Consider the following 23,947-nt stretch of genomic DNA (forward strand, 5'->3'; position numbering starts at 1 on the left):
TCAGAGTATCACTGTGTAAACTGAGTATAGAGAGAATATAGGAGGCTTTTATTTTGCTGTTGAAGCACTTGAGGAAATGATAGCTATTTTTGATTAGAAAAGGGCTTAGCTTCAGTCAATCAGAAATAGTAAAATTGGTAGCAGGTTTTCAGAAGTGGTGGCAAGCAGTAGCAATTAGTCCATAGAACATTCTATTTTTTGTTCTTTGAAGATAGGTTACTAAGTTCTCTACTTAATAATTTCAACTTTAATAGTAATTGTGTTTTGTATTTATCAGGAGTATCAATGATCTTGCATGCTTCATTTACTAGGAAGCCTGAGGTCAGTGCTGCTCATGTATGTAAGATGAGCAAAGCCCAGTTCCAGGAGGCACTGTTCACCTAAACCAATTAGTGATTGGTACACTCTGGAGGTATCAGTGTGAAGTTCCTGCCAGAAGGATAGGGTACAATATACTGCCTGGACTTGGGGATCAAAATGATTTGGGGTTTATAAAAATTGGATAATAAGAAATGATTTCCATTATAGTAAAGAGGAAATGTAAATAACTTAAATCTGTCAAGAGCTTAAACATGCTGAGCACTATGTTAGCTAATTTGATTTTTGTGAGAACCCTGTGGTGTAAAATCCTTTTCTCTCTGACCCATATTATTGTGTCTGGAAGGTAGACGTGATGCCTGGATATGTAGCATGCATCTTGCAACCATTAGACAAAAAGGGCAAAAAAAACAAGTACTAAAAATGACATAGTAGAAAGAAAGAACTTGGGTGCCTGCCTCATTACTGAAATGACAAACCTGTGCTAATCTCTGGATTTCTTTTATATTAAGAAATGAATCCCTATTTGTTTAATCATTCTAAGTAAGTTTTTCTGTTACTTACAGATGAAAGCATTCCTTAAGGAGGCAGAAGGAAAACAATAGAGAAAAGTGCAGTTTTAAAACAAAGGAGTTAAACAGAAAGTAAAATTAATTCCAAATTACTTCTAACTTGTTGATGTATTAAAATCACCTAATGAAAGAGAAATTTCATCCAAGTAGTTAAACACATCTAGCTGCCTGCTATTTACAGAAAATCTACCTAAAGTAAAAGTCTCACAGATGAGTTGAAAATAAAAGAAGTGGAAATATATACATCACACAATTATTATTCAAAATAAAGCTGGTGAAATGGTATCAGAGTCAGAAAAAATAGAAAAATCAAGGCAGGAAATAATAGCCTTCTTATGTCACCTATAATGACCAATTCAAAAACATTATTTAAAAAGAGAAACTCTTCACAGTAGAGATAAAGTCTAAGATTCCAGGAGATAAATCTAACAAAATACTCACACTTTTATGAGAAAATTGCAAAATACTGTTGAAATTCCAAAAAGAAGGCTTGAATGAATAGGCATATAGAGCATGTCATAAAGATTAATATCATAAAGATTGTAATTGTTTCCCACTTAATATGGGAATACCATGAAAGTTCAATTAAATAACTAAAAGTTTGTAGTGGAATTTTGAAAGCTGACCCTGAAATTTATATAAAGGAAGTAAAGGCTAGGAAGTTTTGAATAAAAATGATAAAGTAGGGTTATTCCTAGTTATCAAGATTAATTAGAGAGTTATAGTATACAAAATACTGTGGTACAGCACATGTATTATCTAGTAGAACAATGAAACAGAGCAGATGGACCAGAAAATATTTTCCTGTATATGAAACCTTAATTTATAACAAAACTTGCATTGCAAATAAAGAAATGATTAAAGAAAATTTGGCTGCCTGCAAAGAAAAATAAATTCCTACTACCTCACACTGTAAAAAAGCAATAAAGAATAACTGAGGATGTTTTGAGTATCTAAAGTGAAAAACTTTTAGAAGAAAATAGAGACTTTCTTCCTAATGGCAAAATATGAAAGAACTGTTAAAAAACAAAACTATTTAAACACAAAACCAAAACTGTAGTGTAAAAAACTAACAAATTTGACCACATTGCAATTAAAATAAAACTTTTGTTCAAAAAATTATAACATAAACAAAAACAATATGAAGACTGAAAGTAGATATTTGTGATGCATATAAAAGAAATGGATCAGGATTCAGTATGTGTATGTATATATTATTTTTCTAAAAGTCCTTTAAAAAAATTCAGAATTTGCAGAAGTGTGACAAAATTATTATAGTGCTGATAGAAAAGCAGTACATAAATTGTTAGTATAAACTGTTTCGAGACTAATTTGACAGTAACAACTAAATTTGAAAATTTGCATTATGTTTGATTAATCATTGGCTAATGATTCCAACATATCCTAAATATTCTACTATATTCTAGCTAAATTCTTTTATCCATGTGTGAAGAGTTGTGTAAAAAATGTTTATTTTAGCTTTGTTTATAATAATGTAAATTGGAAAACTATATTTATGACAGATTAATACATAATTTTAATATATTCACTAATATAATAAATTAAACTACATAGATGAAGAAAAATCATTTGATTTACATTAAACATCTGTTTTTGATGACAGTTCCTAGCAAATTAGGAAAGGTAGGGCCTTTCCTTAATTTTGTAAAGATTATATTAAAAATTATTTTACTTATAGGTGAAGTTTTGGCACATGCCTTTTAAGATCAGGATTGACAAGGATGTCTACTATTAATATTTGACATAGCATTGGTCTCGGTTAATATATAGGGAAAGAAAATTGAGTAAGAGGTACAGTGATTGGAAGGGAAAGAATAAAACAAATTATTTGTATACAATTTGAATATGTATGCAGAAAATCTGATGGAATCAACAGATAAATGTTAGAACTAATAAGAATTACTCTAGATCACCAATAATTAATCATAAATACACAATAGCAACAAAGCAACAAAAATAATAATATCACTCATAATATCAAAACTGAACAGTATCTTAGGTTTAACTTGTACAATAACCAAGATATCCATGGCAACTTTTAGACTCTATTAAAGGGCATAAAAGGAAATCTGAATAAATGTAGAATCATTCCGTGCTTTGTAGTGAAACAATTTAAATATGAAAATGTAAATCTAATAAAATTCTGATTAAATTACCAGCTAGATATTTTTGAGGAACTCAATATAATTATTCGAATATTCATATGAAATAATAGAGAACTTTCAACATCCAAGTCAACTTTGAAAAGGAGCAAAGGAAGTTTTGGTGTTCATTATTGTTGCTCACTAATTATTTCTGTTTCTCTGACTCCCAGACTGTTTGGCTCCTTTGTGACACAGTTGACCCTTTGACTAGTTCTAGCCAATGAGTCATGGATGGTCAAGATGTGTGCCATTTTTGGACTGAACATTTAACTGCTGGTAGAGACTTGTAGAGTTCTCTTTTCCTCCAGACATGGCAGTCAGCAAGGGGGAAAATTGTGACTCCCCATCAGCCTGAGATGGTGTGACTAAAAAGAGCAGAGACCCTGCCAACCTTTATTGGATATGTACAGTGAGAGAGAATAAAATCTTGCAGTTTTTTTAAATTAACTTTTTTTAATTGATGTATTGTTGATTTACAGTGTTTTAGTTTCAGGTGTACAGCAAACTGAATATATGTACATATATATATATATGCTTTTTCAGATTTTTTTCCATGATAGGTTATCACAAGATATTGAATATAGTTCCCTGTGCTATACAGTACATCCTTGTTGGTTATCTATTTTATATATAGTAGTGTGTATCTGTTAATACCAAACTCCTAATTTATCCCTTCCCCTATCCCTTTCCTCTTTGGTAACCATAAGTTTGTTTTCTATGTCTGTGAGTCTTTTTCTGTTTTGTAAATAAGTTCATTTGTTTTTTGTTTTTTGTTTTTTTTTTTTAGATTCCACATGTAAGTGATATTATATGATATTTGTCTTCCTCTGACTTACTTCACTTAGTATGATAATCTCTTTTGGTAGTGTTTCTTACTACAGCAGAATCTAATCTATCCTGACTGAAACAAGGGTGAGGTTACCCTGCAAGGTGTTAAAACATAAAGACAAAAGAGCCTGGTACTTGTGCAAGATGAAAGGAACAATGACATAGAATACAAAGCATAGATATAGACCCAGGAATATATGGGAACTCAAAGTGGCACCACAAATCAAAGGGGACTGTTTCATAGATGGAATTGGGAGAATGTCTCCCTATAGAGAAAAAGCAAACAAACAAAACAAAACAAACCCTGGATTACTGTCTGACTTTATATGCAACAGGGGATGTCCTGCGAAGCCCTAGTGGGAAGCAGGTAACACATTCAAAGGGGAAGTATAAAAGAATTTAATGACCATTTACAAGGTGGGGAAGGTTAAAGGAACTAACAAGGAAAGGTGATGCGTATTAAGGACCAGCCACAACAAAAAGCCATTCCTACCCTGGGTCTAATGAAGCATGGGGAGGGAAGCTATTGCCAGAACCCAGCAAGATATACAGCCACGGTACAGGAGATCGCAGACAGGAGTGGTAGCCTTTGTAACAAGGCACGGCCACTGCAAAACTAGCTGACAAAGAGGATGGAGACAAAGAAGACAAAAAATAGCCCAGCCTCTCTGCTCCTACCCTCACATCTCCTTCTGGCTCTTCATTTCTAAAACCCCACAGAAGTCATTTAAGGTAAGGACACCCCGGTGATGAAGTGCAAGCGAGTGTTCTTCTTGGGGCAAAGCAGGTAAGACTGATGAAGAGGGGAACTGGAATGGCAAATATATACACATACAGTCCAAGTGGACTGAGAATACAAGACTGAGGTAGAATTATAGTGTGCTCTTTTATCTAGCATGGCAGTTGAGGACAAGGAAGACAAAGTGATTGCTGCAAAAATTGTACTGAGGAATTGAGGAATGGTTTTATAGAATGGAACAAATATTGCATTAGTAGTAAGTGAAAAACTGGAGAATTGGTTACAACTGAGAGGAGGATCAAAAGTACTGTACGTTAAGAGTGGTAGAATTAATCTAAACACAAAGAAATCAAAATGATATAAGTAACCTAGTGGGCCAATGGAAACATATGACTCTCATAATCTATTTAACCCTCATTCAGGTGGTTTTCTCAGGTTTATTCAGAGGTTACCTGACTGCCTGATCACAAGAAACTGGGGATTGTTCTACAGTGGATCGGTAGCTTCACTCTTACAGAGACAAACTTTTTTATTTTTCACAAGAACTTCTAGTTTCCCTAATATTATACTCTTACCTGATTTTATTTTCTAAAATCATTACATGACGATGCTAAGGTTTCTCTGTAAAAAGAGAATATGTGTAGACCCATCACTTCTCCTGGGTGGGTAATCTTCCTGGTTTTAGACCAGAGGTCAAGAAGTTTAGATGGGAGGTCTAGTCAATGCCTTGTGAACTCAGGAAACTAGCCTTGTTTCTTAAACTTGACGCTTCTCTGGAAAAGAACATTACTGCCCTCTTGTAATATCATACCAGCTCTCCCATTTCAGTCATTTTAGGATTTGTTTTCCTGACACATCTGAGGGGTATTTCATAACTGCACATGTTTAAAATGTAATGTCCTTTTAGGTTTTCAATTTTTATTCTCTAACAGCGGATGTTGTTTTGTTTTTGTGAGGATTTTGGGGGTTTTTTTTAGGTCTCATACAAGATAATGGATGGGAGGCTTTAATTAAAAGTTTTTTTTTAAAGAGCTCTGGTTATTTTCAGTCACAGCAAAATGAATGCTAAGAATCATGTACCAAAAGGACAAAAGATGCCAAAAACACTGAAGATCAATCAGAAAAATCTATTTTTTCCTTCTAAAATGATGTTCTTTCTGGCTTTGTCTCAGAAAGAAAGGCTTTCTTTATGTAAAAAGAGATAGAGAATGTTCAGGCCTGGCCTACTTTCACAAAACTCTTAAGTCATATTAGACCCAAATGCCTGCCTTATTGTATAAAATATCTCCTTGAATCTGGGTTATTTCAAATAAGGGCCTTAATGAAAGCTTATAGAACTCTTTTGCCTTGCAAAAAAAACTTAATGAAAACATAACAAAATGCCTCCTCTTTCGGCTCCATTCAGCCCTGAGACATGACCATGTATTAGGATGTCTCCCCATGGCTTTGAATAACAGAGGCTTGTATATGCACGTAAACAGAGAATGCAATTAATAAACTGACAAAAAAGCATTTATTTGGGGGTGAAAACCATAGGTTTGAAAAAAGATTCCAAAATATCTCCAGATCTATGGTCTCAGCTTAGTTTAATGGGAAGAGCATGGGCTTTTAAGTCAAGCCTTATCAATCACTTTCTTAAGAGCTAAATGAAAATGATACCTCATTTGTAGGTTTGCTGTAAATATTAGAGAAAGTTTTACAGATTCATTCATTAAATACCTAACATATTCTAGGTGTCTTTTCTGTGGGCTAAAAAGACCAGGATAAATAAGGAACAGTCTTTACCCTTTAAAGGCTGTAGTAGTCTACATACATAATGTGCCTGGAATAGGAGAGTTGTTTAAGAAATTGAATGCATTGTGGATACCATTTGAGTATACTGTAATTCCCTACATGCAGCAAATCAAGAAGTATATGATCACAAACTAATGCTTTGGAAAGGGAATCGGTGAGCATTTGCTCCTGTCTGTACCTGGTCTTTCCAGCACAACTTCCCCACAAAACCTGAAATTTACACCCCCCAACACAGGCATGCTCACAAGCATATACATGAATTTGGCACATAATCGCTGTTACATAATAGATAATCAAAATTTTGGCATTAACCTTGGGGTGTCTTGCTGGAAGCATCTAATCTAGCTATGTGACTTTTGGCAGATTAATCAACCTGAGCTTTAGAGTCTCTTTTCTTGAAAGTGAAGTTAGTCATTCCTTTGTCTATTTCAAATGGTTTAGGAAAAATTGAGATGATATGACTGATGTTTACATGTTATTTTATTTTTTTGTTTTTTAATTGAAGTACTGTTTATTTGCCATGTTGTGTTAATTTCTGCTGTACAGCAAAGTAACTCAGTTATATATATATATATATATATATATAAAACTCAGTTATAATATGTATACATATACATTTTCTTTTTTTATATATTCTTTTCCATTATGGTTTATTATAGAATATTAAATACAGTTCTCTGTGCTATACATATGTTATTTTAAAATTTACTTAATCTGTATTCTTTATCCATAATATTATAGTAATATTTATTCACTTGGTTACAGATGAATATATACTTAAACTGTTAGAGAGTGGAAAATTACATTTTGTGAAATATATTTGGGATGAGGATTCATTTATTTTGAAAACCAAATATATTGAATTGTCCTATAAAGGAATTACTTATATCTAATCACAAAGCATTTCACATATCCTGTCTTGGGAATTCTCTAACACTTTATTAATGGTATGTTTTAGTAAAAAGTGCTGGACCCAAGCATTTACAGTCATCTGTTATATACAAAGGTAGCAAAGAAGTCAGATAATGGAGTTGGCTGCATGGTGTCATTCTCATTGTATGAGCAAGCTGATTTATGGAGCGTCAACTTCAGGAGATCTTACAGTGAGAGTAGTTGGAACAGAATTTAATACAATATAGAATGAAGAAATTAGTTTCATTTTTGCTTTCAAACATTAAATTACTAGCATAAACCTTTAAAAACTAATTCTTCACTCCTTCTATTCAATCCTGCATATAAAGTGTTCTATACAGGTAAGAACCTTTGTCCAGAAAACATGTTTCTGAGAACTAAGTTTAAAACATATCAATGACTTGAATACAGCCGCTAGAAAACAACAATATACTAGGAGATGAAATTCAATACAAATAAGATTACCAGACTTGTTAAAAGATCTAGTAGCTTTCCCTGCTACTCAAGGACATGGTGTAAAGAAAAAGGAAGTACCAATTTTAGATAATTATTGGATACCACCATCAAATTAGTGAGTACCACTTTGAACTTTTGGAAGAGAGAGAGAATTTCAGCATGGAAGGTAAAATTTATTATAGGCTGTAGGGTAGGGTTGATACACATGGTTGCAAATTATAGAGAGACTGTTGAATAGAACAAGCTACAGTTAGCTCACTTCCTTTCTCTGAAAGGCTCAGTGAAGTAGAAGAAGACCTTTAATTAAAGAAATTTCCATTTAAAAAGTCTTGATTTATATGGATATATCAAGATATATTTTTTTGTTTTGTTTGTTTACTTTGAATAGATTGAGCAATTGACCTAATGCTATAGAAACGCTTGCTAGGTGTAAACTGTCAATTACTTCTAGAACTGATCTTCCATTGCATCAAATGTTGAGACATAAAAAAGAATTAATGCTTATTGAATAATTACCATTTTAGGCATTCCGCTAACAATTTGCCATTGTTGTGCTAGCTTTTTTTTAGAGGATCATCACTTAGACTAAAACTGATAGAGTAAAAATAATTGAAATGAAGGAAAATACAACTATACATCACTACTTTGGCTATTAACAGGTATTAGCACATTATTAAGACTTTCTATAATGAGAAGGTTTAGAATTCCTGAGTAAACAGACAAAATTATCTAGGATAGAATATGCTTAGTAGAGGGTCAGGACTAAATAATATATAGATAATATCAAAAAATGCCTAAAAATTTATTATTCTGTAAAGTTGACAGATATTATAAATGGTCTGTAAATAATCATATTACATATTTTCACTTTACAATATGAGGAAATACAAAACAGAGATATTTAATGACAGGCCTGCCATCTCACAGGGCTAGAAGCCAGAATTCCTGGTTTTTAATCCATCTTAATTCTATATTGAACTTTTCTTAGACTTAGAATGAGTGATAGGAGCTAGGAAACAAATTATGAGGTGATAGACTGTCAGAGCTAAATATGCGTCTTACCTAAAACCATTTCAGACTGTATTAGCTAGCACCAGTGACCTGCAACATTGCTATGTAGTATTTATTAACGAAAATTTGCAAATGCAAAGAAATCTAAGTGTTGAGAATTGTATTCGCTGTTTTTTTCCTTACACAGACTTTCCTTTTACAAAGTAACATTCTTTGCTTCTTTACTTTTCCACATTTTATTCACTTCCAGCTCATTAAACATTGCCTCTAAAGAGACTTTTGCTGGAAATGGTCTTGCATTGGCAAAAACTGCTCAAGTTGCAATATAATATGCTTACAATTTTGGGAAAACGTAAACCTCAATTTGTACTCCATCCAGTTAAGTGTTAAAAATACTAATAATGCAAATAAAAAAGAAATATTTTCTTAATCAATAGACACTTCTTTTACTTTGTGTATCTAAATCAATTCCATATAGACTCTCATATAACTATGAATATTTCCGAAAGTATTTATTGCTGGTTTTTGTTCTTTAATATAAATATTCTGTATAATCAATCTAATGTATAAAGGTAGACGATAACTTCTAGCTATTGTTTAACCAACTAAAATAATTGTTTGCTATGCCTTCCCTGCTTTCTAAAGTCCTATGTCTGGGTAAAATAAAATAGCAAAATAGCCCCTGAAAAATCCTTTCATTCTGATAATATTTTTTTAAAATATTTTTAAATGAATATTTCCGTGAATGAGCCAGTGTTCTACAAATATTATACATAAGAAAATATAAGGTGTGCATGAGAGAAGAGAGCCCTGTGCTTAAAATAAGAAGATCTAGAGTAAAGTTCTGCCTAGGATGCTTAACAATTTGGCAAGTTACTTAACACATGCAAGCCACTATTTTCTCATCTGTAAAATGGGGATTTTACCAACTTTATTTCTTGTGAAATAATGATTGTGTTCTGTTAATTGCAATTTTTTCTTAAAATATACTTTACTAAAAATATAAAGTAGTTGGAGATATAGATCTAGGTATGTGTATAAATGTTGCTTACAGATAAAACATACACATTTTTTCAAAGATAAAATATATGTAAACTCTTTTTTAAGAAAACAAAAAAGTGGAAAGAACACTGCATATCTTAAAGGAGAATAAAGCACTGGAGAGTGTGAAAAAAGAAAGCTGGGCAAGATAAAAGTAAGCCAGTTGTACAGTTCCACTTACTTGGAGCACTTCAGCTAGCTAAAGAGAGGGACACACACAATTTTGTTAAAATAGAATTAAACTAGTCCTGTTCTTTGTCAAAAAATAATTATATTGTTCTTAAATTTAACAGAAAAGAATATAACATTGTAAAAATAAAGAAATAACTTAATTTCAATAACTATTTTAGTCATGTAAAATATTTCGATAAATATTTTAGCCATAGTTTATAAAAGATCTCACTAAGTTTAAGAAACAAAATGGAAAATATTAAGAGGTTGAGTAATTATGTTTTTTAATACTCTATTTCAAATTTAAATTTTATTGATTAACTCTCCGCTTAAAGGAAATCAACACTCATCCACTTTCTTCCACTTTCCTTTTCCATTGTTTTATTGGTGGCCTGGATTTCATCTTCAGATTTTCCCTTCATTCCCTCTTCCCTCCCTCTCTCCCCCTCTCTCTCCTCTCTTTTTCATTCCCTCATTACTATAGCCTCTATACCCTTGACATAGTCTTTTAAATATTTTAGGAAGGCTGTTTCTTTTATACACAAATGTACTCTTTCAGAGGACTTTTTTTTTCCCCCTGGATTTTTAAAGAATGTTTTCTGTATCCTTGAAGTAGCTTAAGCTGGATATATCAGTGTACCAACTTATCACTTCAGTGAGTGTAGGATGATCTTTTTGGTCCAGAGATTCACTCTCCTGTTATTTCAGAGAAATATCTTTATGTTTTAAATAGATGTTATTTCCTATTCTCTTGAATTTACTTTTTCTGAGCAATAAGTTATATTGGATCATATTTTTCAGTTCTAATATATCTGCCATTGTTCTGTAACTTCTTTACTTTTCTCTCTGTATCATCCTGAGCCTTCTTCCCTCTATGTCAATAATATTGATTTCTATCTTATTTAATTTTGTTCCCAGGATGTTTCTAATTCATTAACAGCTTTCAAATGGGATTATTTGTGTTTTAGCTCTGTTATCCCCATTTTCACCCCACCTATTATTTTGTCATCTCATTTTTGAACTATGCCCTGTATATATCCATCATCTCTTCTTCTTTCTATTCTTTTTTTTTTTTTTTTTTTTTTTTTTTTTTGCTGTACACGGGTTTTTCACTGCTGTGGCCTCTCCCGTTGCGGAGCACAGGCTCTGGACGCGCAGGCTCAGTGGCCATGGCTCATGGACCGAGCCGCTCCGCGGCATGTGGGATCCTCCCAGACCGGGGCATGAACCCGTGTCCCCTGCATCGGCAGGCGGACTCTCAACCACTGCGCCACCAGGGAAGCCCCAATTCTTTTTTTTTTTTAATTGAAGTATAGTTGATATACAATGTCGTGTTAGTTTCTGGTGTACAGAAAAGTGATTCAGTTATATATGTGTGTGTGTGTGTGTGTGTGTGTGTATGTATATATTTGTACATACATATATTCTTTTTGATATTCTTTTCCATTATGGTTTATTGCAGGATATTGAATATAGTTCCTTGTGCTATACAGTAGGACTTTATTGTTTATCCTTTATATATATAATAGTTTGCACCCCTCTCCCACCCCTCTCCCCCCTGGCAACCAAAATTCTCTATGTCTGTGAGTCTGTTTCTGTTTCATAAATAAGTTCATTTGTGTCATATTTTAGATTCCACATATAAGTGATATCATATGGTATTTGTCTTTCTCTTTCTGGCTTACTTCATTTAGTATGATAATCTCTAGGTCCATCCATGTTTCTGCAAATGTCATTATTTCATTCTTTTTTATAGCTGAGTAGTATTCCGTTATATATACATATATTGATCACAGCTTCTTTATTCTTCTGTTGATGGACATTTAAGTTGTTTGCATGTCTTTGCTATTGTAAATAGTGCTGCTGTGAACATTGGGGTGTATGTATCTTTTTGAATTATAACTTTGTCCAGATATATGCCCAGGAGTGGTATTGCTGGATCATGTGGCAACTCTATTTTTAGTTTTTTGGGGAACTTCCATACTGTTTTCCATAGTGGCTGCACCAATTTACACTCCAACCAACGGTGTAGAAAGGTTCTCTTTTCTTCACACACTCTCCAGCATTTGTTATTTGTAGACTTTTTAATGATGGCCATTCTGACTGATGTAGTTTTGATTTGCATTTCTCGAATAATTAGTGATGTTGAGCATCTTTTCATGTGCCTATTGGCCATCTGTTTGTCTTCATTGGAGAAATGTCTACTTAGGTCTTCTGCCCATTTTTCGACTGGGGTGTTTTGTTGTTGTTGTTACTGAGTTGTATGAGTTGTTTGTATATTTTGGAAGTTAAGCCCATGTGGGTCACACTGTTTGCAAGTATTTTCTCCCAGTCCATAGGTTGCCTTTTCATTTTGTTTATGGTTTCCTTTGCTGTGCAAAAGCTTGTAAGTTTGATTAGGTCCCATTTGCTTATTTTTGCTTTTATTTCTCTTGCCTTGGGAGACTGACCTAAGAAAACATTGGTATTACTTATGTCAGAGAATGTTCTGCCTATGTTCTCTGCCTATGTAGGAGTTTTATGGTGCCATGTCTTATATTTAAGTGTTTAAGCCATTTTGAGTTTATTTTTGTGTATGGTATGAGGGTGTGTTGTAACTTCATTGATTTATATATGGCTATCTAGCTTTCCCTATACCACTCCACACAAAAACTACTAGAACTGATAAATGAATTCAGCAAGGTAGCAGGATACAAGATTAACATACAGAAATCTGTTGTATTTCTTTACACTAACAACGAAATATCAGAAAGAGAAAGTAAAAACACACTCCCTTTTAAAATTGCATCAAGGGCTTCCCTGGTGGCACAGTAGTTAAAAATCCTCCTGCTAATGCAGGGGACATGGGTTCGAGCCCTGGTCCAGGAAGATCCCACATGCCTTGGAGCAACTAAGCCCATGCACCACAACTACTGAGCCCACGTGTCACCACTACTGAAGCCTGTGCACTTAGAGCCCGTGCTCCACAACAAGAGAAGCCACCACAATGAGAAGCTTGTGCACCACAACAAAGAGTAGCCCCTGCTCACTGCACCTAGAGAAAACCCGCACGCAGCAACGAAGACCCAACACAGCCAAAAATAAAATAAATAAAAATAAAAAATTATAAAATAAAATTGCATCCAAAAGAAAAACATGCTTAGGAATAAACCTGACCAAGGAGGCAAAAGACTTACATGCTGAGAACACTAAAACATTAATAAAGGAAATTGAAGATGACTTAAGGAAATGGAAAAATATCCCATGCTCTTGGATTGGAAGAATTAATATTGTTAAAATGAAAATACTACCCAAAGCAATATACAGATTTAATGCTATCCCTATCAAATTACCCATGACATTTTTCACAGAACTAGAGCAAATAATCCTAAAATTTACATGGAACCATAAAAGACCCAGAATGCCAAAACAATCCTGAGGAAAAAGAACAAAGATGGAGGTATAACCCTCCCAGACTTCAGACAATACTACAAAGTTACAGTAATCAAAACAGCATGGTACTGGCACAGAAACAGACATATGGATCAATGCAACAGAATAGAGAGCCTAGCAATAAACCCACACACCTATGGTCAATTAATTCTTGCAACATACAATGGAGAAAAGACAGTCTTCTTTCTACTTTTAATCATAGCTATGTATCATGTTGTAAGATAAATATCTTCTCTAGAGTAGGATTAATTTTTATTCTTTATTACAACCAAAACATAAATTTTGGGACACCAAGAGACCTGGAGGCTGGTCAAAGCAGTTTTTACTGCCCATTTACTCTCTACTCCAAACACAATGACAAAACACACATGGCCTCTATGTGTGCATTGTCTTCTTCAGTTCAGAGGCCCAAGCAGATCTATAGTTTCTGACCCCCCACCCACCACTCTCCCTCATCCTGTGGAGAGAGTGAAAACAGGTTTTTGTCACCATCCATATGCATCTGTTTCCAATGACAAAGGTTTTCTGAACCAGTGAAAGGGCAAGCACGATTGATAGTGATAACTCATAATTAATGCAAGCGTCCTTTGAGACCACCTCAGTAAGTATGTTCCTCTCCTCCTTTAGTATAAAAAATAAGGAACAATCTGGAGTAGGAAAAATTTAACAAGAACTTCACAAGTACCACACTGTGAAGCATGTGAATTTAACCTTCTAAGAAAAAAACAGGCAATGTGATGCTTTGAGAACTTTAGTTAGCAAGTGTTTAATTCTACCTTTCTTCTGAAGTGAGAAAGTGGTAAACAGCAACAATAAATTTTATATGCTTGGCATGTTGGAGTTTTAGAGGAATATGACCCATAACAGTGAATTTTTCTGAGAAAAAAATTGTCTTGATGTTTCATTTCATCATGTTCAGTGGTGTGATCAATTCTGTCCACAACTCCTATTGGCTCCAAATACTGGGAGTATTTTCCTTGACTCCCTCCTTATCCGGTAGAATACTCTTTTTTCCCCTCTATCCCAGTTACTGTTTGAGAGATGGAGCAGTAGTAGTTCTATCCAATTTTCTATGCCTTTGGAGGAAAGAAATAGAGCTGTTTCACAGGTAGATTTGCTGCCCTGATTGACTACGTTTTGCTCTCTCTTGAGATTTGATTTAAATGGTTTTTGGTTTTGTTTTTGCTTTTGTTTTGCCAGCATTCACTCAACCAAGCCCAGGTATGTCTTACTGCAATGAAAAGACTCTCTCAGCTTTGGATTTTGCTCCTCCTTAACCTTGGATCCCCAGTAAATGGGGAGCACTTGTTGTTTTTCCTATTTTCAGTGAAACCCTCAGATCTTCCTAGCGATTAGCCAAAGCTGCCACTCTCAAGGGTTTAGTATAACTTTTCTGGGGCTGCCTAAACTCATTGTTCATCCACTTCTCTGTGCTGGGGACTTGGTGATAATTCTCAGGATTTTGGCAATTCATCTCTCTTTTTCCTGGCAAAATTTTGTGATACGTGGTATGGTTGGGGATGCTGCTAAGCTGAGCCTTCCCAGAATCTGCCTTTCCATTCCTACACACCACTCAGCATTTTCTGGCAGGAGACTATTCTTTGGTTAGTTGCTACTGGCTAATACTTTCCTGAACTTTACTTTTTCCCCTAGTTTTTCTAGGTATTAAAGAAAGGAGATTCTAACATCTGTCTTCTTTTCTCATGTTTATATTGAAGATTCTTCATTTTCCTGCAAAGTTCTTTAAAATAAAACAGGTTGATTTGAATGGGCTTGTTTATACTTATTTAAAATCGTTCAGTAACCTGAGCTAGATGGTCCCTCACAAGTTCAAAGAAATATATTAGACATGTTTGCTGTTTCTGCCTGTCAGGAATGTGTAAACAGAATGTGAGCTGATAGTATTAGGGTATATCCAGGACACTAAAATGTTTACACCAAATCACTGAGAGGAGCATAGTGTCATAGTTAAAAGGCCACATGCCATTTGTAAATCATAATATTAAGGCCACATGTTATTGACTAAATTCATTATTGGTTTTTCTATTTTATTGATGCTAGTCAAAGTACCAGAATTTTGATTCATTAATTTTATCTACTATTTTTCTATATTTTTTTTTCTTGTACTTTCTTGTATATTACTTTGTTGTTCTTTTTCTAGCTTTTGGAATTTTAAATCTATTGTATTTTTTAAAATTTGGTTGATGGAATATTAATGCATATATGCACTTTCTTCTGATCACTGCTTTAAATGATATAGGTGTTTAAGACTGGTGATTTTCCTCTGATCACTATTTTAATTCTCATTGATTCTGATAGTGTTTTCATTATCATTGTTTTTCAGAACTTCTGTATTTTCTCATTGTATTTTTCTGTTCAGCCAAGAATTGTTTCGTTAAAGCCTTTGTGTGTGTGTGTGTGTGTTATCAGACAATGTATTAGCTTCATTTTATAGAACTTACCGTTGTCTACTTTGTAAGTCAATACATAATCAATCAATATGATCCATGTTCCATATTTAATTGAGGAAAAGATATTTGTTTTCTTATCAGAGTATAGTGTTTAATATATACATCCTGAGATCTGCTATATTGGTTCTGGTGTCTCAGTATTCTGTCTTTACGTATGTTAGTCTACTTCACCTGTCTTGTACTGAAAATACTGTGTTAAAGTATTTTATTATTATTCTCTTTATTCTGGCTTTCATCTCCTACATCTTTACACCTTATTTTCTAGTTTCAACCTATTTTAATGGTGCATAGATATTCATAATTGTGTCTTCATTATGATTTATGGATGTTTAACTTTATAACATGTCCTTTTTTTGGTCTTGTTTACTACATTTCAAACTGATTTCTATTTAGCCTCACAATAAGATATCAACCCCTACTCTCTTATTGTTTCCATACATCTGGCATGCTTACAATTTATGTATTTGTGACTATTTGAAACGAAACTAAGTTTTAGCATAGCATAGCTCATAAGCTTTGCTTTATGGGCCAATCTGAATATCTTTTTAAAAATATGCTCACTGAGCCTGTTCATGTTTATTAATATGACAGATATGTTTGATCACAACTCTGCATTTTGTTTTATAACTATTGTGTATATGATGTTAGATTTGTTGTGTTTCTTCCTCCGTTTGGTGTCTTTAATTTTTTTAAATTTATTTTGTAATTAAGAAAGCTTTGTATCTTTGTTCCAATCATTGTCTTTTTTTATACCTTTTATTATGTTTGCTCTTCTTACTTACCATTTACCATCTGTCTTGTCAATTTTAAATAGTATAACTTGTGTCACCTACCATTTACCTATACAAAAATCAACAATCTCATTCTACTTGTCCCTTTCTCTCCCTTTGTCATCCATCTCTTTCAGTTTCATTCTTTATACTCTATCAGAATACATGACAATTACATGCTGCCCTTCTACCCACCTATATTCTGACTCTTACTTTAGTCTCAGTTCTACAATTAAATGTATTAAATATTCACCATCACTCCCTTGGCTGAAGTCTCTCTAGTTATCTCTTTGATGTGATGAAATTCATCCTCTCATATATTTCTTGAGAAGGAATTTTTCTATGGTATTCTTGAGTTCCTTATGCTTAAACTTATGGGCTTGCTGCTTGAAAGACACTTTAGCTGTATAAAAAAATCCTTGGCTTGCACTTTATTTTCTTGAATTTCTCAAGGGTAAAGCTAACACCCAGCTACTGTGAAGTATCTATGATCATTGGCTGCTGAATTATCACGATTTAACTATGTCTAGAAGAACTGTGTTTCAGTTTATAAAACATATGGAGGGCAACTTTGCCTATTTGGGGAACTTAGTGTTTTGAAAGAAGGAAGAGAGCAGGCCAAAGTATGGTATTGGTAGATAGTTTTCCACATGTTAGGGTACATCTAGACATGAAAATATAAGTTAATTAAAGCAAAAATTAATGCAGGGAAGAAATGCATTCTAAAAACCCATATCCAAATGTGTGATAAAATTAAATTGAAATGATTAAATAACTACAATCTAATAGATTTTGTACATGATGCTTTTGTTACTTTAATTTCCAATTGGAGATTACTCAACTATATTCTTTAACAGTCATTCTCAAAGCATGGTTCAGAAATCCTCGTGGGTCCCCAAGACTGTTGAAGTGCATCCAGGTGAAAATTATTTTTTAAGTATACTAAGATATTATTTACCATTTTACTGTTTTGACATTTACATTGATAATGCAAAAGCAATGCTGCAGAAAACTGATGGTGACTTAGCATAAATCAGGGCAGCAGCACCAAATTGTAGTAATAGTGACTGTATTTATTTATTTTTTACCACCATGCACTTATATGAAAAACTTGCCTGTTTCACTTAACAATATCCTTTATAAAGAAATTAAGATTCTTGTTATTAAACCTAGACCCTTAAGTACATGTGTTTCTAATAGTCTATGTTCTAGACTATTCTGTGTGATAAAATGGGAACTACACACAAAGCACTTCTGCTGCATACCAAAATATGAACGTTGACTTGAGAAAACATGTTAGTGCAATTTATTTGAGTTGCAAGCTGAGCCAGCCTCTTTTTACAAGAAATATCATTTTTACTTGAAAGACAACTGACGGATAAACTCTGCCTATTCAAACGTTGGTAACGTTAACCCTTGGTATCCATGGGAGATTTTTTCCAGGAGCCTCCTCAACCTCCACAAATACCAAAATCTGCTTACACTAAAGTCCCTTATATAAAATGATGTGATATTTGCATATAACCTATGCACATCCTCCCATATACTTTAAATCATCTCTAGATTACTTATAATACCTAATACAATGTAAATGTTATGTAAATAGTTGCCTGCATGTGGCAAATTCAAGCTTCGCTTTTTTGAACTTTCTGGAAAAATTTTTTTTTGATATTTTGATCTTCAGTTGGTTGGATCCATGGATGCAGAAGCCATGGGTGCAGAAGGCTGACTGTATTCAGCTGCCATTTTCTCAAAAATTAACAAAGTGAGTTTTTCACTTTGATAAAAACAATTGGCAATAGTTGTTGTCAATAATAAAAATCAACTTTTAAGTAAAAATAAAAATTTCCAAAACTTATACCTGCCTCCCTGAGCTTGTCAGCTTTTCAATAGTCAGAATTTTTTTATGATATCGATGGTGATATTAACAAATGTGCTTTTAATATTGTATGAATTGTGTCAATGTTTTTGAAAACCTGCATAACTCAGTAAACCGGTATTTTCCAAAACGAACAATATAGGATGTTACCAATTCAGGCATAGTTAACTGGTCCATTCAAGGTGCAAGATAGACAATTGTATTTTAAAGTAACAGTCCAAAGGTTCATTGATACGGTTTCAGATTTCACATTTACACTAATCTTAAAGAAACTACCACTTTTCAAGTGTTAATGTAGTATCAAAGATTGTCCACAGTTGTCTGAAAGGATATTAAAATACTCCTTCCTTTTCCAACTATGTATATATATCTGTGTGAGACTGTCATATATTTCAAATAAAACAGCATATTGATCTGGATTTAGTGTAGAAACAGGTATGAGAATCCAGCTGTCCTCTATTAAGCCAAGCACTAATGAAATTTGAAAAATATAAAATGTCACTCCTCACTATTTTTTGTTGCTTTGGAAAATACAGTTATTTTTCATTAAAATACTTATTTATAGATATATTGTTGTCATTTTAACTGAATCAATAAATAAATTTTTAAATATCCAATTTTACTTTTTAATTAGAAATTTTAATGTTCTTTGAGTACCACCATTTTTTTTAAGACTATAAATAAATCCTGAGACGGAAACATTTGAGAACGAATGATCTACATCCGTGTTAAAGACCTTTAATAGATTCCTGTTGTTCTAAAGGTAAAACCCAAATTCTTAACATAGTACCACTTAACAGTATCTTATAATCACACGAATATTTATTTAGTTCCTCAGTCCCATTATGTTGCCTTTTGTGAACACACTGTTCCTTCTCTTTATAATGTTCTTCCCCGCCCATGTCACCTAGTTAATTCTTTCTTATTCTTCTGGTTTCAGCTCATGAAGCCCTTTCCTAGGCTTTTCTGTATCCATGCTCTTGTACTTCAGAACCTTTCCTCTCTTTCTAATTGTACACTTATTGACGAAAATATTTCATTGATGGATTTCTTCCCAATAGACAGAAAAACCATAAAACCAATAAGCATGTGTATGTTGGCTTATCATTGTATCCATTCTTCCTAACAGAGTGCTTATCACAGAGTAGGGTGGAAAATAAAATATTTGTTGGTGAATGGTAAGTGGATAAATATATGCATCGATAGAGAAAAGGATGAAACTATAAAGAATTTGACCTAGTATGAATAGCTTCTTCAGTAATGTAAAGATTCAAGATAAACACTGGAAAGAAATACATTGAATTCATTTCAATCACTCATATTTTCCCTTGTGTAATGTTATTGCCATATACTCTTGTTGCCTACTTCTTTTACAAGAAAAATAGAATGGAAGTAGATATAATATACAACGACATTTAGTTGTATTAGCAAGTGTTCTTTTGCAAGCCTGGTAAGTAGTGAGCAATTGTCGGCAAACAACTTCTTGCATTTCACTTGACTTAATACTGCCTATATATTATATTAGAATTCTATTATTTTTATGTATGACTGTCTTCCTATAGTCCCCTGTAGTCTCATCTATTACCTCTTTTGGCCTAAAAATCTACAATTGAGTAATACCTACTTGCATTTCTTCCATACCCCTCTTGTTACTTGCTTATCATTATACTTAACATACTTTATTGTAAGCATATAATTTATCAGTCTCCCCATGAGGCCTTCCTCTCCTTAAGGGCTGGGACTGTATTTTATTCATCTGTGTATCCACGGGATGCGATAAGGTGTTTAGCACTTGATAAACACTCAATAAATGAAAATATGAGTAAATTATTGAACTAACCACTTAATTAATGGCATGACATATTCCTTAACTTTTTAATTAAATTGTTCCAGTTAAAACTCAGGTAATGGGAGAAATCAAGATTGCACTGAAGAAAGAAATGAAGACAGATGGGGAACAACTCATAGTTGAAATCCTCCAATGCAGAAATATCACCTACAAATTTAAATCTCCTGATCACTTACCAGGTATCTAATTTTATGATCATGAGCAATATAATGTATCTAGGAACTCTTTAGGAGTATGTCCTAAATAGCTAAAAAATGCTAATTAAAATTTGGGCTGTGTACCAAATATATCTGAAAAATATGAAATAAGAATGAGTTTCTCTTATATAGAGCAAGTTGATATTTTACTAGTTAAAAATTAGATTTTTTCAACATAAATGTAGAGTGATGTATTTATTATACAACAAGAAAACATTTAAGTTGCTAAGAAAATTGATGTATATTTTAATTACTCTATGTTGTCTGAAACAAATTGTTCACAGGCTACTGGCTTTGTGTAAAATGTAGGAGAACTGTCCATATAAAATTATAACTCTTTCAGTGGAAAATTGTATTATTAATGGACACTTAACAAGCTGAATTCTTATTTTCAGATTTATATGTGAAAATATATGTGATGAATATTTCTACCCAAAAAAAGGTGATCAAGAAAAAAACAAGAGTATGTAGACATGATCGAGAGCCTTCATTCAATGAAACTTTTAGATTCAGCCTAAGTCCTGCTGGACATTCTCTTCAGGTAACTCATACAGTTCCAATTTTTAGATTTTCATTTATACTGTAGTTATTTCCCATTTAATTATTCAATATTTAAATGCCAATCATACACTATGTGATATTTTATAAGTTAATTTTTAGAGGTAACTTCCCAGGGGCCCTTTAAAATTCCCCAACCCGCTCATCCCACCCATTTAGCTACCAAGTTGCGTCTCCTACCAACTCAGTTTCTTTTACATAGATTTTTTCCATGCTTACTGCCACACTAATTCTCTTTGTGTCCTCATCTTTGTTATGCAAATCATCTCAGCAGTATATACCTGGCCTACTTGCCATCAATATCTTACCCTTTAATTCATTTTATCACACTGATGGCAGAGGTATCTTTTAAAAACACTGGCTAGGTTACATTGAAACCCTCCAGTGATTCATCATTAACCTGACTCATTCAGAGTCCTCTAAGGTGAGTTCTAATTGTATTGACTTAATTTCATCTCCTTGTATACATTTCCACTCACGCTTGACCCCAGTCACACCAGAATCTTGAAATCAAGTTAAACCTCTAATTCTTTGCTCATATTCTTCCTCTCCTTCAATACTCCCTTCTCCATCTCTCTCCATCTATCGCAATTTTCCATGTCTTTTGATGTAAACAGCTCTTTAATAATGATCCTGGGTATAATTTATCACACCTTATTCACATAATGTTTTGCTTATCTCATTAGGCCATTAATCCCAGTCTTGTACAACAATTTGTGTACTTAACCTCTCACTGCTTCTGTACTATCAGCTTCTCTAGTGCAAGGCTTGATTTTCGTTGCTCTTTGTTTTGTAGCCTAGCACAATGCTTGTGCATAGTATATCTTTAGTAGATAGAGAGACATGGAATGAAAGAGGAAAAAGGAGGAGGGAGGGAAGAGATGAAAAAATGTGGGAAGAGAAGACCATGGTACTGGCACTTAGAGGCCTGTACTAGAGACCTATATAAGAGATATTGCAAAGCAAAAACTGCACTGAGAGGATTAATTGACATTAGAGTTGAAGGGAGTAAAAAAGTTAAAGGATACTCTGAAATCTGTGTGAACAAATGTGTCAATCACAGAGATTGAGTAGTTACAGAAGGGATGGATAGGGAGAAAGAACATGAGTTTTTCTGAAATGTGATAAACTTGATAGGAAGGCAGGGTCCAAGTAAAACATATAATGTGCCATTTGAAATCCCCAAACCAGAGGCTAAAAGAGACAGAAAAGTAGATTTTGAAGTCAGAAACATAACAGTAAATTTTAATCAGGAATAAAGATGAATTATCTGAAGGAGATTCTGAAAAGAAAGAGAGAGCATGAGAGAAGAATTGTCAAGGATTAATGATTATCTCCATCTCAATTTCTCTACCTTTCTTTCAACTGATCCCTAAAAGAAAAATATTCCTTGAGTATGAGATCCCGTGGAATTTCAACTAGTGTAAGCTCTACATATGACAAGAAGCCACTTTGGAAGTGCTTCCTATAATAAAATTCCCAGTAAATTAAATGCCATTTAAAACAGTATTATTTTCTATCCGCCTTGTAAACTCGTATTTATGTACTCACCACTCAAATAATTCTGTATTTGAGTTAATATTTCATTAAGTAATAAAACATGCACCTAGCAAATTTCTTTTTTGAAACTTTCAATCAGTTTAATCACAAACCTAGTTAGAGTTAGCTAGGTTTATCTAGCTAGCTAATATTATCTAGAATTCTCCTGTCCTTCAGGATATGTCTTTGCCTTTGGGAAATGTTGAGGTAAATTAATTAATATTATGCAAATCTTTTGAGGACATGTTAGTTATTAGTTCTCCTACAAGTATGCCTGCTATTTCTCTCACCCTCACCCTTTCTTGTCTCTGTTACTTCTTTGATGAGCAAATGTCCATAAAAGAGGTTGAAAATATACACACAAATATATATAATTTTGGCTATTTTTTCTAGATTTTACTTTTTTCCAATGGAGGGAAGTTTATGAAAAAGACCTTGATTGGTGAAGCCTGTATCTGGCTAGACAAAGTGGATCTCAGAAAAAGAATAGTCAACTGGCACAAACTTTTGGTCAGTCCTACTCAAGCCCACTGAAGAAATGTGTCTGCTCAGGGTATAGAAAGTGCTTTAAACAGTCTTAAATCAAGACTATAGTCGAATACTATTGTTCTAAGCTATGTTTACAGGGGTAACCATGAGAAGAAGAACGAAAGGCAAAAACATACTCAAAGGCTTGCAAATGTATTGTTGTGGAACATAGAAAAAAAAAACCTCAAATGAAAAAGTTCATATATTGAAGACAAGAAAAAAAGTTCTCAAACCTTGGATTTCTTGTGGCTGTCAAGAAAAACGGTGAGAGAAATTTTGTTTGCTTAATGCAAAAATTTTTGAGTAGAGTTGAGCTACAGCTATCTAAAGGCTGAGACTCAAAGATTAATATGTTTTCTAATGCAGACAAAAGTAATCCTTTATGCAAAAGAACTTGGTTGAAAGGAAAAAACTAATGGAACAAATCTCAGTTTTAAAAAGTCTCTTCTTCATCTTATCTTCTCAGACAACTAACTGTTTTGAGATTCTGACATAGGATACACCTACAATATGTGTCCAGACTAGAAGTAAGGAGCTTGTGTTTACAGGAAAAAGGGAACCAGGGATGTAGAAATTATAGCTTTTAGATCATGTTGTACAGGTTTTCTCTGTGTCTAAATGTTACAAGGGTGAACATCACCAGTTTTAGAATTCATGTTGTAAAAGCACACTAGTAAAACTTGAAATAAAGTATAGTTAAGACAATACTAAGTAGAA

General features: G+C 33.4%; 1 protein-coding gene across 1 annotated transcript in view; it reads left to right on the plus strand.

The window, feature by feature from the left end:
* The window catches only part of PCLO (piccolo presynaptic cytomatrix protein), a gene marked incomplete at both ends in the record, with an annotated part of 365,582 nt that extends 342,346 nt beyond the window's left edge, over positions 1-23,236 (plus strand). Inside the window, 3 exons of the mRNA XM_082662011.1 lie at positions 20,453-20,587; positions 21,001-21,146; positions 23,096-23,236. Of these exons, the coding sequence (XP_082518137.1) occupies positions 20,453-20,587; positions 21,001-21,146; positions 23,096-23,236 (422 nt within the window). The remainder of the gene's footprint in view (positions 1-20,452; positions 20,588-21,000; positions 21,147-23,095) is intronic.
* Positions 23,237-23,947: the final 711 nt, after the last annotated feature.

This window comes from Grampus griseus (assembly GCF_964374135.1).
Source record: "Grampus griseus genome assembly, chromosome: 9".
NCBI lineage: Eukaryota > Metazoa > Chordata > Mammalia > Artiodactyla > Delphinidae > Grampus > Grampus griseus.